Source organism: Microcaecilia unicolor, chromosome 11, assembly GCF_901765095.1.
Source record: "Microcaecilia unicolor chromosome 11, aMicUni1.1, whole genome shotgun sequence".
NCBI lineage: Eukaryota > Metazoa > Chordata > Amphibia > Gymnophiona > Siphonopidae > Microcaecilia > Microcaecilia unicolor.
In genome coordinates, this window is record NC_044041.1 from 70,242,688 (window position 1) to 70,270,436 (window position 27,749).

General features: G+C 46.2%; 1 protein-coding gene across 1 annotated transcript in view; it reads right to left on the bottom strand.

Annotated features, from left to right (window-relative positions):
- Positions 1-27,749, bottom strand: part of KISS1R (KISS1 receptor) — a 45,153-nt gene that overhangs the window by 6,358 nt on the left and 11,046 nt on the right. Inside the window, exons 2-4 of the mRNA XM_030219324.1 lie at positions 5,114-5,238; positions 3,504-3,639; positions 442-680 (exon numbers count right to left, since the gene is read on the bottom strand). Of these exons, the coding sequence (XP_030075184.1) occupies positions 442-680; positions 3,504-3,639; positions 5,114-5,238 (500 nt within the window). The remainder of the gene's footprint in view (positions 1-441; positions 681-3,503; positions 3,640-5,113; positions 5,239-27,749) is intronic.

Sequence of the window (27,749 nt, forward strand, 5' to 3'; positions counted from 1 at the left end):
AACCCTATGACTGCTGACTGGATATATTTATTAACATTTAGCTCACATCTTTTTCAGTACCAGCTCAATGCGAGGTACATTTAGATAAATGCCTGTCCCTGGAGGGCTTACAATCTATTTGTACCTGAGGCAATAGACAGTTAAGTGATTTGCCAAAGATCACAAGGAGCAGTAGTGAGATTGGAACCAGTCTTCTCTGGTTGTCAGCTGGGTTCTCTAATACTTAGGTTGTTCCTCCACTCCACATCTCTGTGTGTCTGTGTATGTCTGTGGGACTGGATATTTGGGTGTACCTCACTGGAAGTTTATTCATAAGGGATTTTTGACTGTACTGTACTTCTGGAGACTCTTTGTCTTTTTTTTTAAACTGTCTTTATTGAACAATGAAAGAGAACATAGTACTATACAATATAGTATCTTGGTTGAGTGTGTGCAGATTACCTGGTAGTTGTTGTCCATAGGCTCCACGGCAGAATGTCGCATCTGGTATACCATGGCTGTGTAGCACACACAGATTGTCAGCAACGGCAGTAAGTATACAGCCAGGAAGTTGTACAGGATGAAGGCCTTCTCATGAGAGATGGATGGGAAGGACTCACTACAGTAGGTCTGAGGACCAAACCAGTTACCTTGGGTCAGCCGGTTGAATATTGGAACTGGGATGGAAACAATGAAAGAACCTGTAACCAAGAGAGCAAGAGATGCTTAGGAGCAGCACAAGTCCACACAGGGAAGTGGAGAACACTGTGGAGGGGAGTCCAGGCCTAGAATGGGAATATGGTCTGTCTCTCACTACTCATCTTCCTCTGCCTGTTGGTCCTTTTCTAGTGCCCCCTTTCCTTGCTCAGGAATCAAAGATGCGAATTATATGAAGGCCGAGTGGCTAATATTTGGGGCTGCAATTTACAAGAAAAACTGGAGCTAGTGAGAGGAAAGCCAAAGATGAACAGGGCTGTACATCACCACAGCAGTGCTGAAACTGGGCAGAGCCTGAACAGGCCTCAAAATCCTTTAAATGCTTCTATGTGATAACCAGCAGGTCCTTAAACCTGCCAGTAAACCTTAGATCACTGCAGTCTGGGGACCATTTTTTTGAAAAGGAGATGAGAGTTTTAAAAACCAGAACTGGTCCCTAACTATATCACTGTGGACTCTTCTGGTGATTCATTTCTCTTGGTTTTCTGTTTCTATTTTGTTTCTTTGAAACCTTGCATTCATGTCCTTCCAGAGATCCCACTGAAAGCAAAGTGAGTACTTCAGCACTGTTCTAAGAAACTGCGATAGGACTGTGAATGAGGTTTAAGGATTAAAACAGCCACAACTTAGTCCTTAACCAGAAGCTCCAGAGCTGGGATGTTTTGATTCATCTAATTAGTTGTTTATTAATTCTTCCCTCTCAGCTTTTCTGAAATAGGCAGAAAAGTGGTGTGTGACATTCATTAAAGTAAGAAAGCAGATCCTTAACTGAATTGCATAATTTTTTTCTCTCCATCTTTCTTCAAGGCCTATTAATGATTGCACGGGCTGGTCAGAAGAGGATTTTTTGTATTCACTGTGGACTCCCCACGCATTCCAGATATTTATGTTTGAAATACCCTTGAAAACACTGAATTACCTTAGTTAGAGAGGAATGGGTGCTGGTGGGGGGGGGGGGGGGTGAGGAAGGAAGAGAGGGGGGGGGAGAGAGAAAGATTAAAAAAGGGAAGCAAGGAGACACAGACAGACAGAAGGGAGGGGAAGAAAGACAGGGAAGAGAGAGAAGAAGGGGAGGCAAGGAGAGACGGACAGACAGAAAGGGAAAGGAGGCTGTGAGACAGAGAGAGAGAGGGAAGGGAAGCAGGGAGAGAGAGATGGAGAGAGAAAAGGATAGGAGGCAAGGAGACAGAGCAAGGGACACTGAAAGGGAGATGAGGCAGAGAAAGACAGAGAAACAGACACAGAGAAGGAGATTAAGAGAGAAACAAAAAGGGAGGGAGGGAGGGAGGGAGGGAGGGGGAGAGGGTGAGGGAGGGGAGGCAGAGGGGGAGACAGAGAGAGATACCCCCCCCCCATTTTCAGCCGGTGGCAGGCATTAACTGTGCTGCCCATCGCTAGTGCTGAACCCAGATATTCAATGCTGGGCCATTTCCAGCAACCAGCACTGAAAATCCAGTTTGATTTTTGGCTGCCAGCCAATAACCGATTAAGCTGATATGCAGCACTAACTGGCCATCGGCTAGCGCATAAAGTTATGACAGCTATTTATGCAGTCCTATATATGCGCTAACCTTGCCCAGTTAGTGCTAAATATCATGTCCTCACTGTGATCTGCCCCCAGAATGCCTCCAAGATAGCTGGCTCCCAATTATGCGCTAACCATGAATATTCAGTGGATATATGTGGTTATCTCCTGCTGAATATTCACAGATAGCCAGTTATGTGTAGGGTTACCATATGGCTCCAGAAAAAAAGAGGACACATTGATCCAGTCTGGGTTTTGCTTCCATTGACAGCAATGGAAGTAAAACCCAGACTGGCTCAATCTGTCCAGGGCCGCCAAGAGGGGGGGGGGCAGGGGGGACAAAATTCCCCGGGCCCAAAGGCAGGCAATCTGCAGACTGCCGCTGCTGTGCTTCTTTCACATGGAGCGAGGTCGAGGTGAGGCGCTAAGATTTGAATTCAGGGGGGCCCGGCCCGTTGGTGAACGAAGGGGGGGTGGAGACAACAATGACCTCGAGGGGGGGGGGGGCGCAGGCACGGCCCAGTCTCTCGGCGGCCCTGAATCTGTCCTCCTTTTTCTGGAGCCATATGGTAACCCTAGTAATGTGCAATTTAACCAGTCAGCGGTCATTGCCAACTGGTTAAATCACTTTGAATATCAGGCCCAAAGAGATTAAGAGAGACAAGAAAAGGCGAGGAGACCAATAGAGAGAGAGAGAGACTGAAAGGGAGGAAAGGAAGAGAGAGAGAGAGAGAGAGGGGGGGGAACAGGGTGAAAGAGAGAGGGGAGGGGAAGTAGGGAGAAAGAGAGAGAGAGAAAGGGAGGAGAGGGGAGGTGGGGAGGGTGAGGCAGGGAAAGAAAGAGAGGGAGGAAGAAAAGGACGGGACACAGGAAGAAAAGAGGGGAGGCTGGGGGAGAGAGATAGGAAAAGAAGCAAAGCAAAGGCAGACAGACGGGTGATCTGGGCCCCATACTGCTGTGAGCTCTCAGGAAATGCTTTATTGTCCCAATGGTCTGTCCACCCCTGGAGGGAAGGTCTTGAGAGACAGAGAGAAAAGTGATATGAGGGAAGGTAGGTTGAGATGGGGGGGGGGGGGGGGGGGGGAGAGAGAGAGAGAGAGAGAGAGAGAGAAAGGGATGGAAGCAGGGAAAGAAACAATGAGAAACAAAGAGATAGGAAAGAGCAAGAAAATAAGCTGAACAAGAGGGGACAGAGAAGAGATTGCAAAATAAAAGAAGGTTACAGGAAGAGGCAGACCATGAATGAGACAGACAGAAATACTACAGTGAGAGGCAAACTCACAAATCCAGATGCCCAGGCTAACTGCTGCTGCCACCCGGGGAGTACGCTGCCGGAGTGAGCGCAGCGGGAACACTGTCACATACCAGCGGTCCACACTCATGGCAGTTAGTGTGACGCAGGTAGCCTGCACAGACACCTAGCAAAGAAAGCAGTCTTTTTAGCTTTTTCAATGCTGGAATAGGAAAGCTATAATTGAGTGGGTGGAAGAAGGACATGGAGATAGAGAGCCAGAATTATTCTGCTTTTTCTTTCAGGGACATAAAGTATAAAGAAAGACTGATCATATTTGTATGATGCCATGTGAATAGCTACCCAGGGGAAGTTTCTGCAGCAATAACAGACACACAAGGAAGGATACAAAAGGATGTTTCCCTAGGAGACCATCAGCCAGATTAAAACAAATTTTATTCCTTGCAGTCTCCTGAACAAACATGCTTTTCTGTCCTCCGTCTCCATCTCTGCTCCTTGTGTGTCTGTATGTTGCTGGGGGAGCCAGTCAAAGAATAAGGGGATAAAAGAGATTGATGAGTGAAAAAAGGCCTGTGTGTGAGTGAGTACAGGAAGGAAGGGAGGGACTGTTGTGAGTGAATGAAGTCAAGAATAGGTGTGACTGAGTAAATGAGGGTGGTAACTGGTGTGAGTGAGTGAAGGAAAGCATGGATGAATGAGTAAAGGAAGCAGGGGACTGGTGTGAGTGAAGGATCTATTGTGAGTTAATGTTAAGCTTCACTGGCTCACTATCAAAGAGAGAATATATTTCAAGGTCCATACATTGATTCATAAGATCATATACGGAGAATCCCCTAGCTATATGAATGACTTGATCGATCTTCCAATTAAAAATAGATCAATGTCCTCACGTACTTACCTCAATTTACACCTTCCCAATTGCAAAGGAATTAAATACAAAACCTACTACGCATCCAATTTCTCCTTTTTGGGCAGTATGTGTGGGTTTTTTTTGTTTCAATAAATGGTTTAGTAAAGATTTTCAAGGCAAAAAGGTAACAATGCCATTAATCCAGTAACAGCTCTCATTAAAAATCAAGTAAAAATATATTTCACATACTAACAATACTAAAACTTATGTGGTTTTGAATACAATGGTTGCTTTATGTATATACTTTTGTGTAGCTATCAACTTGATAAGGTTTTTCGCATGTGCAAAACTACCCCATCTTGAGACATCTTCCTTCCCCCCCTCCACATCCACTAGAGAGGAAACCAACAGAAGTCTCTGGCTGCTTTATTATATGTCTTCTCTTCCCTTTCAATTATCACACTTTTTTCTAAGCCCAATTCTCCTAACTCAGAAAAATACTATGGTTAGATAAAGGGCATTTTCAAAAAGACTCTGTCGAGATGGGCAGATTTCTCTAGCTTATCAGGGTCAGCTTGAGCCAGTGTTAGTCTTCTCCCATAGCTCTGATTTCCTCAAGTCACCACATAGAAGATTGGCATATAAGGACAGATAAAGACCCTGATGCCCAGTTTCTTGCCTGATAGCATGCCAGAGATTTGAGTTCAGTTCCTTATTTAGGGATCTGGATCTAGGTACCCTGAAAGGCTGTAGCAAGAAATGGTGGGTCACTGAGGAAGACAGCACTTACCTGTTGGATGTAGTTCACAAATTTACACATGAACTCTCCGAAGATCCAGCTGGGAAGAGGATAGAGCAGGGCTGTGAAAGGTACACAGCACACCAGGAAGATGATATCTGTTGTGGCCAAGTTAGCTGTAAAAGGAAGATAATCCAGAGGTGTAAGGAACTTTTCACTCTGTTTAGAAACTATAGGAAGACAGACATATGTCTTTGGCAAAATACACAAGGCACAACCTTTTAGCACTGCCAGTTGCCCAGTGGGGCACTGGAGAGAGACTGGGAAGGGACAGGTTTCAGGACTGTGAGTGAGCTGGTACACATTATAATTACACATCTGAGAAAAATATTTGACCATTCTAAGCAAATGCCGCTTAGTCTGAGAGTAAAGTGGTTACAAAATCTATTTTTAATCTCTTAGCACTGCAGAAATCTAGAACATTCGTCTGAAATTGCTGCTGGATGGCAGGTGCCCTAAATATCTAATGACCACTTTGAATTGGCCATTCACTTCTAAACAGCTTATTAATCTCCATTGTACTGGCCACATAAGTACATAAAATTCAAACACAAATACACAAGCATGCAGAGATGCAAACACCCCCCCCTACACACATACATAAACGTGTGCTGATGCACGTGCACACACACACACACGCTTTGTTCCAGGACTGTGTGTAAAAAAGCTAATTTTTGCTATAGAAGATGGCACAGATAAACAGATTGAGATTTTCAGGTGTTATGGTGCCTCAGTCTTTACTGTTCCCAGTCTCAGGATATTAATGTCCCCCTAAGACAACCTCCATAGGGTAAGCTTGTGCAGTCTCTAAGCAGATATATTCCTCCTGGCTTTGGTGGTCTTTGTCTCCATGGTGATCTGGTAGGAACTATTTAAAGTTGTGCTGGGTTCTTTGTATTAAATTTAATGCCAGATAAATAAAGCTCATGTCTTAGATGCTGTTTCAGTCTACTGCTATTGAGATAAAATTCCTTTCCTTGAATTCCCTGACCATTTCCTTACTTGGAAGTGGTGGAGACAAAAGCAGTATCTGAATTCAAGGGAGCTTGAGACAAGTACCTAGGATCTCTAAGTGAGTGGCATGGATGAGCAGACTGGAAAGACCTTATAGTCTTTATCTGCCTACATTTTTCTATGTTTCTCCCATCTAAACATCATCAGTGAGAATCTTCCATTGTCCTAAAAAGTGCAGAAAATAACTCAGATTGTGGAAAAGCCCCACTTTGAACCTGTCTCAGCTTGGAGAGGAGGGGGGAGGGGGGTAAAACCTGGAAAACCCCAACTTTCTGAGCTTGTACTCCTGAACAGAGCTACCCTAGATACAGACTTAGATTGGGGATGAGGAAAAGGGGGTTAAACTACTACCCAACTCCCCGATCTATGCACAGCTCCCCTAGGAACTGACCCATTTTTTGGTAGGGGTGAAAGGCTGGGGTTAAATTGCTAATCTACCTTTGAAACCCCAGTTCCCTCCATTTGTGTGGTTTTAGGTCCTGACTGAGGATTTTTTTTGGGGGGGAGGGGGGAAGAGGGGAAGAGGAGTTTAAACTGCTACCCTTGAAACCACAACTCTCCTTATCTGTGTAGAGCTATCCTAGGTGCTGATTCAGCTGTAAGTACTTAGGAAACAGCAGATTCCTACATAAGAACAGCCATACTGGGTCAGACCAATGGTCCATCTAGCCCAGTATTCTGCTTCCAACGGTAGCCAATCCAGGTCACAAGTACCTGGTAGAAACTGTACCAGTACAAAATCCAAATTCCATGCTACCAATCCCAGGGCAAACAGTGGCGTTCCCCATGTCTGTCTCGATAGCAGACTATGAACTTTTCCTCCAGGAACTTGTCCAAACCTTTTTTAAACCCAGATACGCTAACCACTGTTACCACATCCTCTGGCAATGAGTTCCAGAGTTTAACTATTTATTGAGTGAAAAAATATTTCCTTCTATTTGTTTTACAAGTATTTCTCATGTAATTTCATTGAGCGTCCCTAGTCTTTCTACCTTTTGTTGTTGGAGATCCAGACTTGGACTAGGCAGCAGGCACTTCCTGTTTGATTGTGCAGGGAATGAGGACTCAACTTGCCAAAAATATCAAAGCCTCCATTTCTTTAAGATCCCACAGTCCTCACAGAGGTAAAACCTAGATCTTTAGGTGCCACCCTCAGGAGGCAGCTGGGACAGAAAAACTATGGAAAATAAAACATGGATTCCCTACTCAACCTCACCGGTCCTCACTTCAAGTCAGATCTAACAAAGTTTCCTCCCATTCTGGGGTTGATATTCAAAGTGATTTAACCAGCCAGAAGTGGCTCCCGGCCAGTTAAATTGACTGTTTGGGGCTAACTGGCCATATTCAGTGGCACTTAACCGGTTAGCGCTGCTGAAAATATCCAGTTAGTGCCCGGCATGAAACCAGCTATTTTGGTGTTTCATGTTAGGTGCTAACCAATATTTCCAGGGGTGGAGTCAGCACTTAGTCACATAAAAGTCAGTCCTCTCTTTATGCGGTTGGCCATAGCTGCTTAAGAGTTGAATGTTGCACTTAACTGGCTATGTTTTCAACTGCTCCGTATACCTAAAAATTCAATGCTGGAGCCTGGACATGACCCAGCATTGAAGTTCCAGGGATAACGCCAGTGGCAGTCAGCAAAATGCTGATCACCGATGGCTGACTATCAGGCCCTCAGTGTCTATGTGGAAAAAAAATGATTAAATCAGCTCCTAAATGATTGAAAAAATTTCTCTTTTGCATGAACTATTCCAGTATAATAACCAATGTATTTATATCTCATCCATCTGGTTCATACTAATCTGATAATGCAATCAATATGATCTGAGCATAAATAGTTCTACAGTGCTGCACTTAGAGGCTGGTGTGTTTAACAGCAGCTCTCAGTGCATCTTTGCATTTCCAGAATCTCACATTATTATGTTTTTCTGGTCTCATGCTGATCACAGATGATTGGTCAACTGGAGCTGAAAAAAAAAACACACAACATGAAATAGAACACACCAAAATTGCTGTAACTTTTACTTTATTTTTGAAATAGCTTTATTAAATCACCAACATGGCATATGTAAAACAAGGCTTCAAACAACCATCATACCATACAGTGCAATAAACAAGGTGATATTAATGTGTAATAACCACACCCCTCAACCTAGTTTGACCCCTCCTCAATCCAATCCCCCTAACCCTCAACCACTCCTCCCACCATGTGCATGCTGCAGATTTACACACAAAAATACACAACAAATCACCCCCATCCTCTTGAGTGGAGGAGTAGCCCAGTGGTTAGTGCAGTGAACTTTGATCCTGGGGAACTGAGTTCATTCCCACTGCAGCTCCTTGTGATTCTGGGCAAGTCACGTAACCCTCTATTGCTCCTGGTACAAAATAAGTACCTGAATATATGTAAACCGCTTTGAATGTAGTTGCAAAAACCTCAGAAAGGCAGTATATCAAGTCCCATTTCCCTTTCCCTCCCGCCCATATGGTCTCCAATTATCCAAACAAACACAAAAAGGGTCCCATCTGAGGGAATAATTAGCCTGTCACATTTCCAATGAATTCAAAATTGAGAGCAGACTTTCATAGATAACGTACTCAGAAAGAGAGACCACAACTTAAGAAATCTTTTCTTAGCCTTAATCCACAGTATGCCTCTCCATGAGTAAAAGTTCATGCATCTGGTTCTTCCATTATTTAAGTGTCGGGAGAGTATCCTTAATCCACTGTAACAAGAGACAGTGCTTTGCAATTAACATAGCTTTACGGAGAAACAAAGTTGAAATCTGCGTACCCTCTACAACGTTTTCCATATGGTCCACAAGACAGCAAGATGGAGTGGCATTCCAAGAACAATTACGCGTGTGGCCCAGATGTAGCCACAAAGATCTCCAGAAATGACTGACTGGAGGGCAATCCCAAATTCAATATGTATATGTTGCATTCAGTGCACCACATTTAAGACAAGTCCCATCTGATGGAAGATCCATTTTTTTTAGCCCAAGATGGATAGCTATAGATGTGCATAAGAAATTTGTAATGCAATTGCTGAAGTTGGATGCTCTCTGCCAGTTTCGGCCCTTCTTTCAGGCTAACCATAAAATTGTCCAAGGAATGCTGCCCATAACCTTGTGTCCATTTCTCTAGAGTTGTGGAACGGAGGAATAGCCTAATGGTGTGAAGGAGTAGCCTAATGGTTAGTGCAGCAGGCTTTGATCCTGGTAACCTGGCTTCGATTCCCACTGCAGCTCCTTGTGACCTTGGGCAAGTCACTTAACCCTCCATTGCCCCAGGTACAAAAAAAACTTAGATTGTGAGCCCTCTAGGGACAGAAAAAGTACCTGCATTTAATGTGCACAGTGTTGTGTATATCTAGTAGTGCTATAGAAATGATTAGTAGTAGTAGAGTTGTCACACCACAGGAATTTTTCGGACTATCATAGTACTGACCCACCAGGCCTTTGTGCACTACTGGTAAAGGCAGAGGCCAATGTTCATTGAAAAGAGATTCCTCAAAATCAATCCTATATGTCCAGAAAAGAGAATGAACATAATGATGCAACTGATAATAGGCTAAACCAACTCACTTGAAGGGATATCGTAAGATCACTGAAGTGTCTCATAAGAAAGCATATGCGGTTCTTCCTTTTCAAGAATGTGACGTAGCAAGGTGACACCTTGGCAGGCCCAATTCTGGAAACAAGTGTGTCACAAGCCAGGTGGAAAATCAGCATTCTCAATCTGGAGCAATGAGACTGCTGTTGAAATCACTGCCAAATTTAGGTCCATGCCCAACATAGAGGTTTCAATAAAAGGTGCAGTTGCAATGATTTAGGACGATCTTTACTTTTGACATGAAGGAGGAGGCCCAAAGATAATCATCATGAAGCAAACTTTCAAGGTCATAATTGCAAACTCTGATATGCCATGAATTCAATCTCTGATTCGGCGGAGATGACAAGCTACAGTATAAGCTTTTAACTCTGGCAATCCCATGCCACCATCTCCTTGATGAAACTGCAAAAAGGAAAGGTTAGTATGAGGTTTCTTCCCCCCCCCCCCCCCCCCCCAAAAAAAATAGAATTCTAACACATCAAATCTGCAGGTTTCAGAATAACAGGCAAATGCTGGAGAGGATAAAGCCACTTTGGAAGCAGGACCATTTTGAGTAAATGTATCCTCCCCCATAGGGACAAGGGCAAGAGCACCCCAGCGTGCACACAATTATGTAGAAATTTGCAACAAAGCAGGAATTTTGGATAGATACATGTGGGAAGGATCACAGGGTATTGTAAGACCCAAATATCTCAAAAAGACCTCAGCCCAATCCAAGGGAAAAGCACCCGGCCACACACCAGCTAAACCTTCCCAAAGACTGAGTGCCTCAGATTTATCTACATTAATCCACAATCCCGAGAAAGAGCTATAGGAATGTAAATATCAAGGGATCCGGGGAGGGATAATATAGACTGTGTAAATGCAGTAAGTAAATTATCAGCAAATAAAGCCAACTTGAATTGACTTTTACCCATAGGTGCCCTATGCTCCTGTGGATCGTGTAAAAGCTTAATGGCTAAAAGGTTCTATACATAGGACAAATAACAGAGGAGACAAGGGACAGCCCTGGTACGTTCCTGTCTGTACAGAAAGGGGATCCATTAACCAAGACCCAGGCCCAGGGATCAGCAGAGAGGGCTTGTATCATGCAGAGAATTGGGCCACTGAACCCAAATTGTTGAAGGACCACCCACAGATAGGACCAGAACACAGTGTCGAAGGCCTTTTCAATATCAAAGCTGATGTAACATTTACTTTAAATCGATCAAGACAACAAAACCTTAAAAGAACCAACATACCAGCTTAGGAGTGTAGTTATCAACATGGGCTACCATTAGGATGTGTTATTTTACTACTAAGTCGTGCTATTTTAGCACAGCTCATATTTTATGCAATAGGACCTACTTACTAATAACTGGGGTTAACAGTAAAATAACACATCGTAACAGTAGTCCATGTTGATAAATTCCTCCCTTAATTTTAACTGAATTTTTTTCAGTAGACAGAAAAAGTCCTGATGGAGATATCTGCAGTGCAGAATGTGAGCAGGTAAGAAGCAGCACAAGGGCTTTGTTGGTGACCTTAACACATACCAAGAAGGATACATGAATCCCTTGCACTGGTCTTACACAGCCCTATACAACTTCTGAAAGCAGGATTCAAGGCCAGAGACTTCCAGCAGTGCAAATCGCAGAGCCCTAGCCTTCATCTGGCACAAAAGTAACTTGAAATTTGACTTCCTTCACTTGCTGTAGGTAAGGTTTTGCTTTCTACCTTAAATCTAAGTGTAAAAATGATCAGTGTAAGGAGCACATCTTCACCCGGTCCAACAGATAATAATGGAAATCCACCCTCCTTCCTCATTCTCTTTTTATTTGCTCTTTTGAAATTTCCAAAGAAAACAAACAGTGAAGGGGGATTTTTATTATGATGTTTAAATGGCAATATAAACATTTACTGGAAAATGTTTAAAAATGCAATTTTGTAATGGAAAAAATAAAAAACATGCTACAATATTCATAAATACACAAAAATAAAAACCATTTAGAAAGAGGATGCACTGCAGATGTCATAAACATTCTGAGATAAACATCTCTGCCAATTGGAAATACACCACACAAAACGTGAAACGGTGGTACTGGTCCCTGTGTTGAGAAAATGTCCACAGCAATTGCAGACAATTCTCTCCATGTGAAAACTGTGGAGGGAGTCTAATTTCAGTGTGTCAGAGACAGAGCTTCTAGTCCTTCTGTGCCTCAGGCACAAGAGAGTAAATTTCAAGCAGCAGCAGCACCACCACCTGCCACCCCACAATGTCTCCATGAAGGCATGGAGGTCTGTGAAGAGGTACAGTATGGGACCAAGGAAATTGTATCAGTGGGATCCAGTAGGAGACCAAGGAGAAATGGAGAGTTTGTGTCAGTCATATAAAGAAGAATTATTTTTTTTTAATGAGAGCTGTAACCTTGGAGGGAATGAGATGTGAATATTATCCATTATCTGTAATTGCTGAACCAGAATGTACTATTCAGAACCTTGAGAAACAAGGCATAAGTATGTTACTATGTAAGTGAGGAAATGTGTATGTAGTCTAGCCAAAGAAGATAAGGTGGGTTGTGAATGTTGCAAGAATGTAAATGTTGTGAGAAAGAGAGACGTATATTGTTCACAAATTTGTAATCATGTATGGAATTTGGAGTCATGCTTGATCATTGTTAATAAAGAGCCAAGCTTATAAGGGAAGTCAGAAGTCAGTTGAGCAAGGCTGCTAGGCTTTGCAGCTGTCTAAAGAGAATCCATGTAACCACGGGGTAGAATAAATACAAAAAGGAGTGGGAATATAAACCAGGCTTATCCAAAAAAACTAGAACCAGACAAAAATAGTATCAATAATCAAAGAAACAATATTTATTAATATTTTCTTAAAAAGGACTCATTAATATTTTCTAAAAATGACTCGACACAATGTTGTGTTTCGGCTTTAGCATTTCTACCGCGCTCACACAGACCCGAGTGACAGACGGTTTACATACAACAGTCTTTTTCAAGACCAATTTCACGTTTTTGATTCAAGATTTTTATTTATCAATTGAACCTTAAGATATTTCATATCATCAATTCATGAGTTTTATTTTTACTACGGTTACAAGACTCCTGATGTAGGCCACCATGCCAAAACATAACATTGTGTTGAGTCATTTTAGAAAATATTAATGAGTCCTTTTTAAGAAAATATTAATAAATATTGTTTGCTTGATTATTAATACTATTTTTGTCTGGTTCTAGTTTTTTGGATAAGCCTGGTTTATATTCCCACTCCTTTTTGTATTTAGGCTTTGCAGCTGTGACACTGTCCTCCCTAAGACCTTAGCTAACTTGCAAGTACATTTGGTGGTGTTGTGTTTTATTCCCTCATACAGACCTTGGGCTCTGAGACACAAGAGCCGAGGATACATATATTGGGTGCCCGGACCAGAACCGGACCATAGAAATTTTGCTGTGACTCATATTTCAGAGCCCAGCGTCTGTCCAATGGAACTACTGGTCAGGTAAGTAAAGACTATTGGGAATTCCTTGAGAAAATGTATTAGCAGGGAGTGTCAGGTGCAGTATGAAGAATGACAAAAGAAAATAGATGATATAGCCAATAAATCAAAGAGTCCTAGCAATAAGATGTTGCACTGTCATTGCAAACAGGCACTGGAGCTGCTTGCCAGGTGGAACTTTACGACTAATGGTAATACTGCTTTGCAGTTTCCATTAGTGGGCACTATTGTCCTGAATAAGTTGATACCAGATGGCACTGTCCAATTTAGGATAGCCACACACTAATGAGAGGATCATATTCTCTTGGTAGAACAATATTGTCCATGAATAGAATGCAAAAACAGAGTGGAACAATATACAAGAGTTAACAGATATTGTTCGTAAGATTGAAAAACAAATGTATCAAGGGTGCATGGCTGCACAGTCTGATTCAGAGGCATCGTTGGTACTCACCACTCCACCTGCTTATGAGGATGAGGTGTGTATTTTTGCAGCTGGCCTTTCTGTTCGTCCATCAGCCCAGCCTCTATACCCAGGTAGGACCATGGGTTCTTGTTGTTCAAAAGAATGATAAGGAATTGTTACAGGGTAATAGGGGAAGCCATAGGTAAAGGTGGCCACCTGATTAGTGTAATGATGAAGAGTCATGGCAAGGGAGCACGCTGTTTTCCATCCATCGATGATAATTTTGCAACTCAGTTACAACCGAGGTGTCATGCAAGGGATCGGAAAAGCCATGACTGGCAGATTTTGAGCTGGTTGCAAAAGACCGCACATGAAAGGTATAGAAGTTCTAGTCTGAGGAAAGAACTAACGTTAGAAAGTTGGAAGATAAAATCCAACAGTTTACTGTGTCTTTGAGTGAAAAGAGAAAGTCAGCTCTGGGGCAAACTTTGCTCCCACCCTTGTCAGTGATCCTCCCGCCAATGAGGAGGATGTCTGGCTAGTCAGTGCTGTTCTGCCTGGTGTTACAGTGATGGGACCGAAACAAAAAGAAGACAGCGAATCAGGGGCAGACTGACAGTGATCTGGGCTCCCTCCCCCTTCCCCCACTCCTCCTCCTCCCCTCCCCCTCCCCTTCCCCTCCCCTTCCCCTCTCCCTCCTTCTCCTCTCCTCTACCTCCCCTTCCCCTCCTCCTCTCCCCTCCTCTCCCCTCTCCCTCTCTCTACCCCTGCCTTTAAGCTGCCAATACCACTGACCTTTTCCTTTAGTATGGCAGCTGCAAGTACAGCTCAGCCTTCAGGTACCTCAAAGCCTCCTTTCTTCCATGCAGGCAGGGGTAACGTCTGTCTGCTGCTGACTCAGGAACTTCTCTCTGTTGCGGTCTGCCCTTGTGGAATAAGGAAGTTACGTTAGAAGGGGGATGAGCAGTGGTAGAGAGAAATTCAGGCATCAGCGGCAGATGCCAATGTAGCTGCCAGTACCCCTGCCTGCATGGAGAAAAGGGGGTTCAGAGATGGGAGCATGGGAGGGGGAGAGAGAAGGTGCATCCTGGTCCTGATCCCAGTCCCAGACCTGGGGACAGAGTTGAGAGGGCTATCCAGGGCCACCAAGAGGGGGGCAGGGGGGGCAAAATTCCCCGGCCCGGGCCTCCAAGGGGGGGCCCGGTGCTGGGGTCAGGCTGCCGGCGCTGCAGTCCCCAGTCTCACCTGCCTGCCTCCTCGGCTCTGGGCCCCCTGCATTCAAAGCGGCAGTTGCAGATCACCTCTCTTCTGGCCTTCCCTCCCTGTGTCCCGCCCTCGCGGAAACCAGAAGTTACATCACATGAGGGCGGGACACAGGGAGGGAAGGCCAGAAGAGACGCGATCTGCGACTGCTGCTTTGAATGAAGGGGGCCTGGAGCCGTGGAAGCAGGCAGGTGAGACCACAGACTGCAGCAGCGGGGGGGGGGGGGGGGAGCGACGGGGGCGGCAGCAGCAGGGGGAGTGACGGGAGGCAGCAGCGGTGGGGGGCGGAGGCGGGGCAGTGGGGGGCAGAGGCGGGGCAGCCTTGCCCTTGGCCCGGCCTTGCCCCGGGCCTTGCCTAGTCTCTCGGCGGCCCTGGGGCTATCAGGCATGTGGGAAGAAAGTACTTGGCTCCCCACTGCCCTGGGCCCTCGGGCTTTGCTGGTTGCCCATATGGTCAGTCCGCTCCTGCAGTGAATTTGAATTACCACACAATTCCGCACAGGTAGGCAAGAATCAGTTGTTGAATGCTTTGCCTTGCAGATAAATTCAGTTATGGTAAAAGAGTACAATAAAAAGAGTACACAAAAAACATTTACAGATTTGAGTTGGTTCTAATGAACTGCTGGGTGGGAAACCATCTGGTTTATGGGTGCTGTAAAATTCTTCTGTCTAACGAAACCCATTTCTATTTTAGCAACATAGGACTGCATCCTAGAACCTCATAATTTAGAATATTGTATTTGCGTGTCAGTGGGTGTGTATGGTAGCTTGAGTTGCAAATATTGTGTATTGTTAATTAATAAGAGCTTTGTTTTGTTTCTTGGGCTGATAAGAGCCAGAGAGATTTGTAAAATTGCAGACTGCTTCAGCAGAGAATTGCTTGAAAAGAAAAAGGTCTTCTATCTCTCTTGTCATTTAAGCTTCAATAATTGGGATTATGCAACCTATAATTGTTTATATTTGCATTTATTTACTGAGTGAAAGTACTAATTTGATGAAGTTTTATTTTTATAGTATTGTCAAATTTGTGACCTTTCCCCCTAGTTTTAAATCTGCCAATGGAGCGTATGCTGCCATTTGTTCTGGCTTTACTAAAATCTAATTTGGAGCAGATTTGAGGAAGTCCTTATTCCTCTTCCCTTGACTGCAGCAAGGAAATGGGAAGGGAAGTGTGTGTGTGTGTGTGTGTGTGGGTGGGTGGTGGTGGGGGGGGGGGGCTCAGTACTGTACTGTTTGTTAACTTCCTTTGTTTGAAATAATTGAGGAAGGGTACAGCTGCACCAACAAGTTGTTTTGTTTCATGTTGCTGGTCTAGAAATGAGATGGTGTTGTAAACCTTTTGTTTATTCCCTTTGTGTCACTGTAAATTTAAGATTACAGTTTCCTGCTTTAGTGACAGGAAAAGATAATAGAGAATTGTACCACTGACTGCCGATGGAAGTCTTTTGGAAAAAAAATGATTTAAAGATTTAAGGCGTGGTAGTGTTTTTAGCATGCACCAAATGCTAGAGATGCCCATAATATATGGACATCTGTAGCGTTTAGTGCACACTTAGTTTTAGCACGCACTAAAAACGCTAGTGCGCCTTTGTAAAAGGCCCACCAAGTGTTGTATGGCTCTAGAAAAGATGTTATCTTTATATTCTGATTCTAGATTTAGTGCCTTGTTTTATTTCTGTTGTTTAAAAAAATTATCTAATGTGTTGCTTGCTTGTTACACTTCCTGTTTCTGAATTGTATGCCATAAAGCTATGAAGGGATGAAGAATTTTGAAGTAAAATTCATGCATGTTAAAGGTTAAAGAGATGTTTGAGTAAATGAGAAAATGTACTTGTAATGAGAAACTTATTTTTTATTGTGTTAAAAAAATGTTAACACTGTGGACAATCCCATGGCAAGGATAGGATGGACACTACACAGATTGGGAAAGATGTGAGGGATACTAATAATATTACTAATAGAAAAAGCTTGCTAGAAGTTATGTGGAGGCTGACTCACCTATGTGGCCTGGACAATAATGAAGATGGTTGATGTGTTTTAACTGATACCACACTGTTTGCACTTTTTCACAAACCTCATTTAACATTTGTTGAAACCTTCCATTCACAGTCTCTCCAGAGAAAGGATGACCTCACCCACCTAGATGACCAAGGCATGAGATTCATTCTTGTTATGAAGAAATTACTCCTGAAAAATCAGGCTGTATGAAAGATGCCTCAGTGCAAGTTTCCAATGAAACCTCACAAAGAAGGTAAAGAAAACCCATAGTCAAATATCATAGCCCGACATGGATGGGAACTGAATGACTGTTGTGGGCTCATCTGTCACAAGGCTCATGGTCTATAATTGCAGCAAACTTTTAAGAGACTGAACAGTACTCCTTGCTGCCCATCTGAGGGTAGACCTGTCACAAGCACAGTGAAGAAAGAGAAGATACTGCTTACTGATAAGAAATGGGGGCCATGGCTACTGCAACAGATGCTGCCTCGTGACTGAATCTTAACCACTTTCCTCATTCAAAGGTAGAAGTTTCTGGATTTAGAGTAGAATGCTGAACGTGAGAGCATAAGAGATTCTAGCATAGTCACCCAGACTTTAACACCACTACTTGTGGACACAACCTGAAGATGTCCAGAATAACACAGTCTGAACCAATCAAAGACTTTTTAGCAGAGCGTGCGGGTAGCAATTCATTCTTGTGAGTTAAAGATTTATTGACTTGTTTCTCTGACGTATAAATTATTTTAATACCATGTACATTTTAATGTGCTGTGTGTTTGAATTGTAGAGTTTTTTTGGTATAGTTGGTTGTGTAAAGAGAGCAGTATTATATGAGGATAAGATGTTTCAATAAGAAATTGTTTCACAGTCTCAATGGCTTGTTTAAATGGATTTCATATTCTCTACAGTACTCTATAATCTAGGAAAGTGGTTCTCCACCTGTTTTCTGTTGTGACATACTGATGGACAATGTTCATGTATGTGACACACTGAACAGTAACATTCACTATTGAACAAAGCACATCTAAATATTTCATTAACTGAAAGTTTAGTATGAATTTACTTATCTCATATTAAAAAGTTGTATACAAGACATCCATCCCAGATTTCTCACTTCTCATACAACAAAACAAATAAATATTCAAATTCTAGTGTCACCTCAGTAACAGCAACACAAAATCCCTCCACTGCCAGATACTGTGAATCAACACAAAATCCTGCAAATATGCTACTCAAACTATATAGCAAACAAAATCTATGGACAGCAGACCTGCAACATTTTCAGTTGCGGCTGGAGGCAGCAGTTATGATTGGGGGTAGAGGGGAAGCAGAACTAGGGACCAGTTACAGGGATTTCAATAACCTGACTCAAGATTGCTGGTCTTCCCAGCTTGTAGGCACTGATGGTTGTAAAGGAAACACAGGCTTGCTGTCTACACCAAAATGTTTTCTGACACACCTCCCACCTCAGAGACACATCAATGTGTCCTGACACACTGGTTGAGAACCACTGATCTAGGGACTGTTAACATGCTCTCTGTTTACACTAATGATCACCCATTCTATATCTCTTGTTACTGTTACCACTGCAGCCAATTGCTTTCTTTTTGAAAATACATCTAGGTCTTCTGTGCAATACAGCTTCATAGTGACCTTTGCTTATTCTCCTACATACCCACTGGCTGGTTCTTTTTGTGTGGAAGAATGGCTTTCTTGTATGTTTCTGCTAACGCCTCAGGAGGTCCTTGGACCAGTGAAAGACTTAACAATCATGTTCAAGTAATATACATAAGCAGGATCACATACTGTGAGGTCCTTTTGTTGTTGCAATACATGCTATTGATTTTTCATAAGAAAGCAGAGGAGTGTGGTAGCCGTGTTAGTCCACTATTAAGGTTATCAATAGAAATCAAACAAAATAAAACATGGAAAAGAAAATAAGATGATACCTTTTTTATTGGACATAACTTAATACATTTCTTGATTAGCTTTCGAAGGTTGCCCTTCTTCATCAGATCGGAAATAAGCAAATGTGCTAGCTGACAGTGTATATAAGTGAAAACATTCAAGCATTACTATGACAGTCTGACAGGGTGGGAGGATGGGGGTGGGTAGGAGGTATGCATGGGGACATCAAAGCATATCATTGATATTCTAACAGGATGGGTGTGGATAGGTGAGGGGTGTGGTTCCTAGCCCATTATAAACCATAAAGCTGTATGTCTCTGTTGATCACCCCACCCCTCACCTATCCACACCCATCCTGTTAGAATATCAATGATATGCTTTGATGTCCCCATGCATACCTCCTACCCACCCCCATCCTCCCACCCTGTCAGACTGTCATAGTAATGCTTGAATGTTTTCACTTATATACACTGTCAGCTAGAACATTTGCTTATTTCCGATCTGAGGAAGAAGGGCAACCTTCGAAAGCTAATCAAGAAATGTATTAAGTTATGTCCAATAAAAAAGGTATCATCTTATTTTCTTTTCCATGTTTTATTTTGTTTGATTTCTATTGATAATCATAAGAAAGCAAAACAAAACATTGGTTAAATCAGAATTTACAGAATATCCACGGGCAAGTAATTATGGGGCCCCCTCCACTAACCATTCAATGCTGAAATAAGGGGCTACACATATCTGGACCCTGTCCCCCCCCCCCCCCCCCGCATTAGCATCCTGACCCATGCCTACATACTGATGTGAACGTTGACAGCAGCTCACTAAAGTATACTGAGCCACCCAAAGGCACACCTGCTTTACCCCACTGCCCATCCCCACCTCCCAGCAACAGTGCACATGCCTCACAGAAAGGCCACCAAGTCATCCTCCGTCCACATGGCCACATACGTTCACACAGCACCTGTGCCTGTGTACTGCATACCTACCCCCTCAGCCTCCTCCCCCAATCTGGATGTAGCCATCTGTCACAGGCTATGCAAGGAGCATTGCACACATGTCTTTTTAAAAAAATGCATGTGGCACCAAGAAGGTCCATCACCTGAACCCCGTCTCCACAGCAGTCAGCCCCAGATCAACCAGCTCCACAGCAGCCAGCTGAGAGGGCCTGGTGGGGAGATGGTCATTGACCCTGGCTCCAGGGAGATGCCCCTCACCCCATGACAGGGCCATACCCAGCAGGAGGATGTTGAGGAGGAGGAGGATCCCTGGAGAGACATGCCTCCCAGGGCCGTGCCTAGGGTCTCTGGCGCCCCCCTGCAGACTATCAGTTGGCGCCCCTACCCCCCGTGAAAATGATCACCCCCCCCCCCCCGGTGAAAATGATCGCTCACCACTTGCCACACTGACAGGAATTGTCAGCAATATTCTTAGAAACAAATTGCTATACATTGCAAAATAAGATAGCAGATGTAAATTCTCAAAGTGGACATATTCCAAACGCTAGACAAAAATTAAACTGAACCCCCAAGATGCCAGACTCTGCATACAATGCAACACCACAGAAACAGAAAATGTCCCCTAGTACTGTGCAAAATATAAAGACTGCAGATGTAAATTTGAAAAAAACTAACAAGAACCAATCACCACTTTACAAATTAACAAATAGAAATAAAACAAATATAGAAAATAAAATAATACCATTTTATTGGACTAATACATTTAGCTTTCAGAGGCCAAAACATCCTTCCTCAGGTCAATACAGTATAGTGCTGTTACAGTATCCTATCCTGACCTGAGGAAGGGGGTTTTGTTCTCCGAAAGTTAGTCAAAATGTATTAAAATTAGTCCAATAAAAAGATTACCTATTATAAACATTATTAACACAGCTACAATACTACTATATCCTAAAGCAAAAAAATAAAAGTAAATATTTATTTACAGTTTGTTGTCTCTGGTTTCTGCTTTCCTCATCTTCTTTTCACTGTCTTCCTTCCTTCCATCCAGCATCTGTCTTTGTTCTCTCTCTGCCATCCAGTGTCTGCCCTCTCTGCTGTCCCCTTCATCCAATGTCTGCCCTCTCTCCCTGCCCCTTCCATCTACATCTGCCCTCTATCTCAGCACCTTCCATCCACCATCTGCCCCTGTCTGCCCTCTCTCTCCCCCTTCCATTCACTGTCTGCCCTTTCTATCGCTTCCATCCACTGTCTGCCCTTTCTCTCTGTCCGCTCAATCCACCATTTGCCCTCCCTCTCCCATCCATCTAAGGTCTGCCCTCCCTCTGACTCCCCCTTCCATCTAGGATCTGTCCCCTCTCTCTGCCCCTTTTTTTCAGCCCCCCTATCCCACCAGTCCCCAGTTTCAGCCCTAGCCCTTTTCTCCCACCAGTCTTGAGCTTGGGCCCCCAGCCACTTCTCCCTGTCCCCTTTTCAGCCCCTAGTTTCAAACCCAGCCCTTTTCTCTCACTAGTCCCAAGCTTCAGCCCCAGCCACTTCTCCCTGTCTTCTTTTCAGCCCCCAGTCCCCACAGTTTCAGCTCTTGTCCCTTTTCAGCCCCCAGTCCCAGTACTAGCCCCCTTATCCCACCTACCCTCCTTTTCAGCCCCCAGTTCCAGCTCCAGCTCCCTTCATCCACATGCCTTGCATTAGGGCCTCCCCTTTCAGCCCCAGACCCCATCTGGGCTCCCCTCCCCATCCCCTTCTCCCATCTGGGCACCCCATCCCCTTCTCCCATCTGGGCACCCCAACCCCTTCTCCCATCTGGGCTCCCCACCCCATCCCCTTCTGTCATCTGGGCACCCCACCCCATCCCCTTCTGCCATCTGGGCTCCCCTCCCCTTCTGTCATCTGGGCACCCCACCCAATCCCCTTCTGTCATCTGGGCTCCCCACCCCATCCCCTTCTGCCATCTGGGCTCCCCTCCCCTTCTGTCATCTGGGCACCCCACCCAATCCCCTTCTGTCATCTGGGCTCCCCACCCCATCCCCTTCTGCTATCTGGGCTCCCCTCCCCATCCCATTTTCCCATCTGGGCTCCCCACCCCATCCCCTTCTCCCATCTGGGCTCCCCTCCCCATCCCCATCTGCCATCTGGGCACCCCTGATCTGACCCCACTACCAGCTCTGTCCAGATGACAGCGGGTGGGGGGGGGGTGCTCCGCTCCCGCTGCTCCCACCCTACCTTCTTTTAAAAAAGAAATCAGTAAAGCGGCGTGGCAGGCAGCACAGCTTCGCGTCTGCCCTGCTTGTAAAACAAGTAGATCTCCTTGTCGGGCCTTCGCTCACTGGGTCCCGCCCTCCTCTGAGGTAACTTCCTATTTCCTCGAGGGCGGGACCCAGTGAGCGAAGGCCCGACAAGGAGATCTACTTGTTTTACAAGCAGGGCAGACGCGAAGCTGTGCTGCCTGCCACGCCGCTTTACTGATTTCTTTTTTAAAAGAAGGTAGGGTGGGAGCAGCGGGAGCAGCGCACCCCCCACCCGCTGACACCCGGGGCGCATCGCCCCCACCGCGCTCTTGGTTCCCTCAGTGTCCGCCTTCTTCTTCTGACGTCAGAAGAAGGCGGGACACTGAGGGAACCAATGAGTGCAAGGGAAGGGAGACGTCGACAGCGTTTTCACCGACGCTGCTGCAGCGGCTGCGACCGAGGTAATTTAAAGTCCTCGGGGGCGCGGGGCGAGGGTAAGCACCGCGGTGGCGCCCTCCAGAGGTGGGCGCCCCCCTGCGGTGCTTACCTCGCTTACCGCATCGGCACGGCCCTGAATGCCTCCACTGGAGGGAGAAGATTGGGCAGACTAACAACCCTTGCAGGCAGCAATGCAGCACTTGACTGCACCTCAACTCCCCCATCCCCTGGAAACAGCTGACATGCCTATGGCCAAGCTCACCCTCATGGCCACCCTAGGCCAGCTCCTGCTGCAGGTCACAGGCCTGTGAACAGATGTGCAGCACAGTGGCGATCCTAGCGGGCATGACACCCGGGGCGGAGCGCCGATGCGCCCCCCCCCCCCGGGTGCAGCGCGGCCCCCCCCCAGCGAAATGACACCCCCCCGGGTGCACGCTGCTGGGGGGGGGGGTGTGCTGCGGCGCGCGTCTGTCAGCTGAGTTCGCTGACTTTGCTAACTTCGCTGCAGCTCCCTCTGCCCCGGCCGGAACAGGAAGTAACCTGTTCCGGGGCAGAAGGAGCTGCAGCGAAGTTAGCGAACTCAGCTGACAGGCGCACGCCGTGGCACCCCCCCAGCGGCGTGCACCCGGGGCGGACCGCCCCCCCCTTGGTACGCCACTGGTGCAGCAGAAGCTGGAAACCATAAGAAACATACAGGGACAAATCCTCAATGAGATGAGGATGCTTCATGAGGAGCGGCAGCAGCCTGAATTAAAGCCATGGATTGATTTTTGTTGCCATTAACATTGTTTGCATATTTATTTTCATACAAAGGTCTCTGCCCCCACCCTCTAAAATATGTCTACATTCCCTGATCTGTAAGGCTGACGACTTAAACCAGGGCTTTTTTTTGAGGAGGTACTTAGTACCGCCACCTTTTCCATTGTCTGCCAAAATTGACCCATGGTCTCCAAGTTTTAATGCAAGACTTCAGGCTCTACAGACAAAATTCTGCCTTGTCATAGATTTGGTGACTAGTTGCAGGGTCCTGGCTATTGTGGGGTGGGTCCCTCAGTGATCACCCCACCCCTGAAGGGTGGCCTGGCATTTCACTACTGGCACCTTTTCCGCTAGAAAAAACGCACTGGCTTAAACACTCCTAGGCAAGCCTTAGGAAAGGGAGACTGCAGAACAAGGGGGGAGGGGAGGAGCGAGGTGTCCAAAGGGCCCTAAGTGGACACATTCAGAGCAGCTCCTCCTTAATGTCAAGTGCTCTATTAGAGGGTTGCCCAGTCAAGAGGGATCCAATGTGCTCTGCATCACAAGACGGTCCAGTAGGACTTGAACCTGCCACCCCCAGAATGCCACACCATAACCCTAAACCATTATGCCATGCCTCCAGTAGCTAGAAAAAGGTGACAGCTAGCAATAGCCTTTGAACTTGGAGTGCCCACTCCAGCACCTGACACAGGTATAAGGTATATGGAAGCTGCTATCAGGTTCCACACTGGGGGGGGGGGGGGGGGGGGGGGGGGGGAGGGACAGGAAGCACACATGACTGCAGTCTCCCTTTCCACTCCCTTCTCCCAGATCATGACAGACAGATTCCTTGGGCAACTCCTCACCACATGAGGGGTCAGGGTGCCCCCAGGACCTGGCAGGGGCTTTTCCTGAGATGAGACCTTTGGCCAGATAGGCCCCTACCAATTTCTGGGGGTACCCTGGCCCCAGTGGCGTAACTAGGTGGGGTGCCAGGGGAGCGGCTGCTCCCCCAAACGGAGTTCTGCTGGCGCCTATTTTTTTCTCATCGTGTTTCATTGAAAATGTGCGCCGGTGCCGGCGGAAGTCCGCTCTCGCGCCGCTTTCGCTCCCTCCGCACCGTCAACCTGGCTCCGCTACTGCCTGGCCCCCTCAGATGGTGAGGAGATTTCCAATGAATCAGTCTGAGAGAGATGTGAGGGAACTGGCAACAGTGCCTGCGCACAGCCTTACAGCACTACCTCATCCTTCCCTACCCTAACAGCTATGAGCAGGGCTTTATTTATGCTGGTATGCACTGGTATAGCATACAGACAGTTTTTACCTGCTCCCCATCCTTAGGTGACAGAACAGAGGGGAGCCACAGTTACCGTGGCAGCCCCCCTCCCTCAGTTTACCTTTCAGTTTGTTTCTGTCATACAGCAACAGCAGCATTTCAGCGAGTCTCTTCTCTGTCGCACCCTGCCCCCATGATATAACTTCCTGTTTCCGCAGGGGTGTGCGGCAGAGAGGAGACTCAGGGGCTAGCACAGCAAACTTTCTCTGTAACGCTGCTTCTGCTGCTCTGCAACAGAAAAAAGCTGAAAGGTAAACCATGGAGGAAGCTGCCGGATTGGGGGGGAAGGTTCAAGAGAGATTGAGAGGCCTGGCCAGCTGCGGGGAGAGTGCATGTGAAACGGGTAGTGGCTGGAAAGTTTGCTTGAGAAGTTGTTGCCTTTGTTCCCATAGTTGGAGAGGGATTTAAAATAAATTTTGGCACGCTGCTTATGAGACACGGATATGGGAGGGAGCGCCAGTACCTGGCAGGTCTCCTTTGAGGCAGAGGAGAATGATAATATCACGGTGGTGAAGGGCATCAAGGTGAGTGAGAGCCTCAGTAGCAGGGGCATAGCTACGTGGGGCCACAGGTGCATGGGCCCCCGTAGAATTGGCCCTGGCCCCCCGCCACCAACCCCTTTGACCTCCTTCCCGCCGCCAACCCTCCCTTGCTGCCATCGCTGTCGGGTACCTTTGCTGGCGGGGGTCCCCAACCCTCGCCAGCCGAAGTCCTTTTCTCCGGCGGCTTTGCAGATCAGCGGGGGTTGGGGACCCCCGCCAGTAAAGGTATCTGACGACGGCAGGGGAGGGTTGGCAGCGGCGGGAAGGGGGAGTCGAAAGGGTTGGCACGGGGGGGGGGGGGTCAAAGGTGGTGGTGGTGGCAGTGGGGGGGGGGGGGGGTCAAAAATGGCAGGGGGGTTGGCGGCGCCAGGGGGGCTAAAATGTGCCCCCTCACCTTGGGTTCTGGACCCCCCTCCCGCTGAAGTCTGGCTATGCCCCTGCTCAGTAGTCTGAGGCATAACCCCAAATGACTATGATCTTGCAGGGCAATATTATGAGTTGCGCATACCGACTCAATTATCATTCATTGATCCAAAACTTCCTGTTTTATTTTTTTCAGTGTTTGTATATGAAACACCAATCCCAAACTGAGCTAAACACAAAAAATACTAAAGAGACTTATCTTGAAGTTGATGTCATGCAGGGCTTTCTTTGAGAGGGTACTTGGGGGCAGTGGCGTACCAAGGGCGGGAAGGTGGGGGCAGTCCGCCCCAGGTGTCAGCAGGTGGGGGAAGGGGGGTGCTCTGCTGGTTCCGCAGTCCCCACCTGCCTACCAGCTCTGTCGACAGACAGATGACCCTCTTTTCTTGCCACCCGGCACCTAGCCTTAAAAACAAAAAACCTGTGAAGCACCTCGCGTCTGCTGTGCTGTAAAGGAAGCAAATCGCCTCGTTGCGTCGGCTCTTCCCTCACTGTGTCCCGCCCTCATGGAAATAGGAAGTTACATCAGAGGGCGGGACACAGTGAGGGAAGGGCCGACGCAACGAGGCGATTTGCTTCCTTTACAGCAGAGCAGATGCGAGGCGCTTCACAGATTTTTTTTTTAAGGCTGGGTTGCAGGAGAAGAGAGTCATCTATCCATCGGCGGAGCTGGTAGGCAGGTGGGGACTGGGTCGAGGAGGGGGGCTCAGATGGGAGAAGGGGATGGGGACTGGGACTGGGTGGGGAGGCTCAGATGGGAGAAGGGGACGGGGACTGGGACTGGGTGGGGGGAATCAGATGGGAGAAGGTGACTGGGTCTGGGGGGGACTCAGATGGGAGAAGGGGACTGGGACCGGGACTGGGTCTGGGGGGCTCAGATGGGAGAAGGGGACCTGGTCTGGGAGGGGGGGGCTCAGATGGGAGAAGGGCCCTGGAGCTGGAACTGGGGTCTGAGAAGGGGACAGGAGGACGAATGGGGCCATGCCGGGCAGGAGGGAGAATGGGGCCATACCTGGGGCAGGTGGGAGAATGGGTCTGGGGCTGAAAAGGGGTCCCTAATGCAAGGCCTGTTGATGAAGGGGACTGGAACTGGGGGCTGAAAAGGAGGGTAGGTGGGATAAGGGGGCTAGTACTGGAACTGGGGGCTGAAAAGGGGCAGGGGCTGAAACTGTGGGGACTGGGGGCTGAAAAGGGGACAGGGAGAAGTGGCTGGGGGCTGAAGCTCGGAACTGGTGGGAGAAAAGGGCTGGGGCTGAAACTGGGGACTGGTGGGATAGTGGGGCTGAAACTGGGGGCCGAAAAGAAGGGGCAGCGAGAGGGAGGGCAAATGGTGGATTGAAGAGGCAGACAGAAAGGGCAGAAAGATGGAAGGGACGGCAGAGAGGGCAGACACTGGATGGCAGAGAGAGAGCAAAGACATGCTGGATGGAAGGAAGATGGTGAAAAGAAGATAAGGAAAGCAGAAACCAAAGACAACAAACTGTAAATAAAATATATATTTTTATTTTTTTTGCTTTAGGATAAAGTAGTATTATAGATGTATTAATAAATGTTTATAAATAGAACATGTAAATAAGGTAATCTTTTTATTGGACTAATTTTAATACATTTTGACTAACTTTCGGAAAACAAAACCCCCTTCCTCAGGTCAGGATAGGATACTGTAACAGCACTATACTGTATTGACCTGAGGAAGGAGCTCTGAAAGCTAAATGTATTAGTCCAATAAAATGGTATTATTTTATTTTCTATATTTGTTTTATTTCTATTTGTTAATTTGTAAAATGGTGATTGGTGTTTGTTAGGGTTTTTTTTCACATTTACATCTGCTGTCTTTATATTTTGCACAGTACTAGGGGACATTTTCTGTTTCTGTGGTGTTGCATTGTATGCAGAGTCTGGCAGCTTGGGGGTTTAGTTTAATATTTGTCTAAATAGAAAGTTTATGATTACTTATTCTATAGTGGATTAGGGTGTATCTGTGTTTGTGAAAAAGACATGGCTTTCAGTTGGCATTGACTGTGCAGGATCGACAATCTGTACTAGTCTGTCTGGTTTCGTTTTACAATAGGTGAATTGATGTTCTAGTGCTCACTGTAGTGTTTAAGATGCTTTCCTTTTCCTTGTGTGACTTGTAGAAATTACTGCTTATGGTTTGCTAGAATTGCTCTATAGTCCTGAGTGTTTTGTATTCTCGGTATGCCTAGTACTGGATTTTGGAGGGGGGTGTTAAAAAAATGACCAGCCCCGGGTGTCAACTACCCTAGGTATGCCACT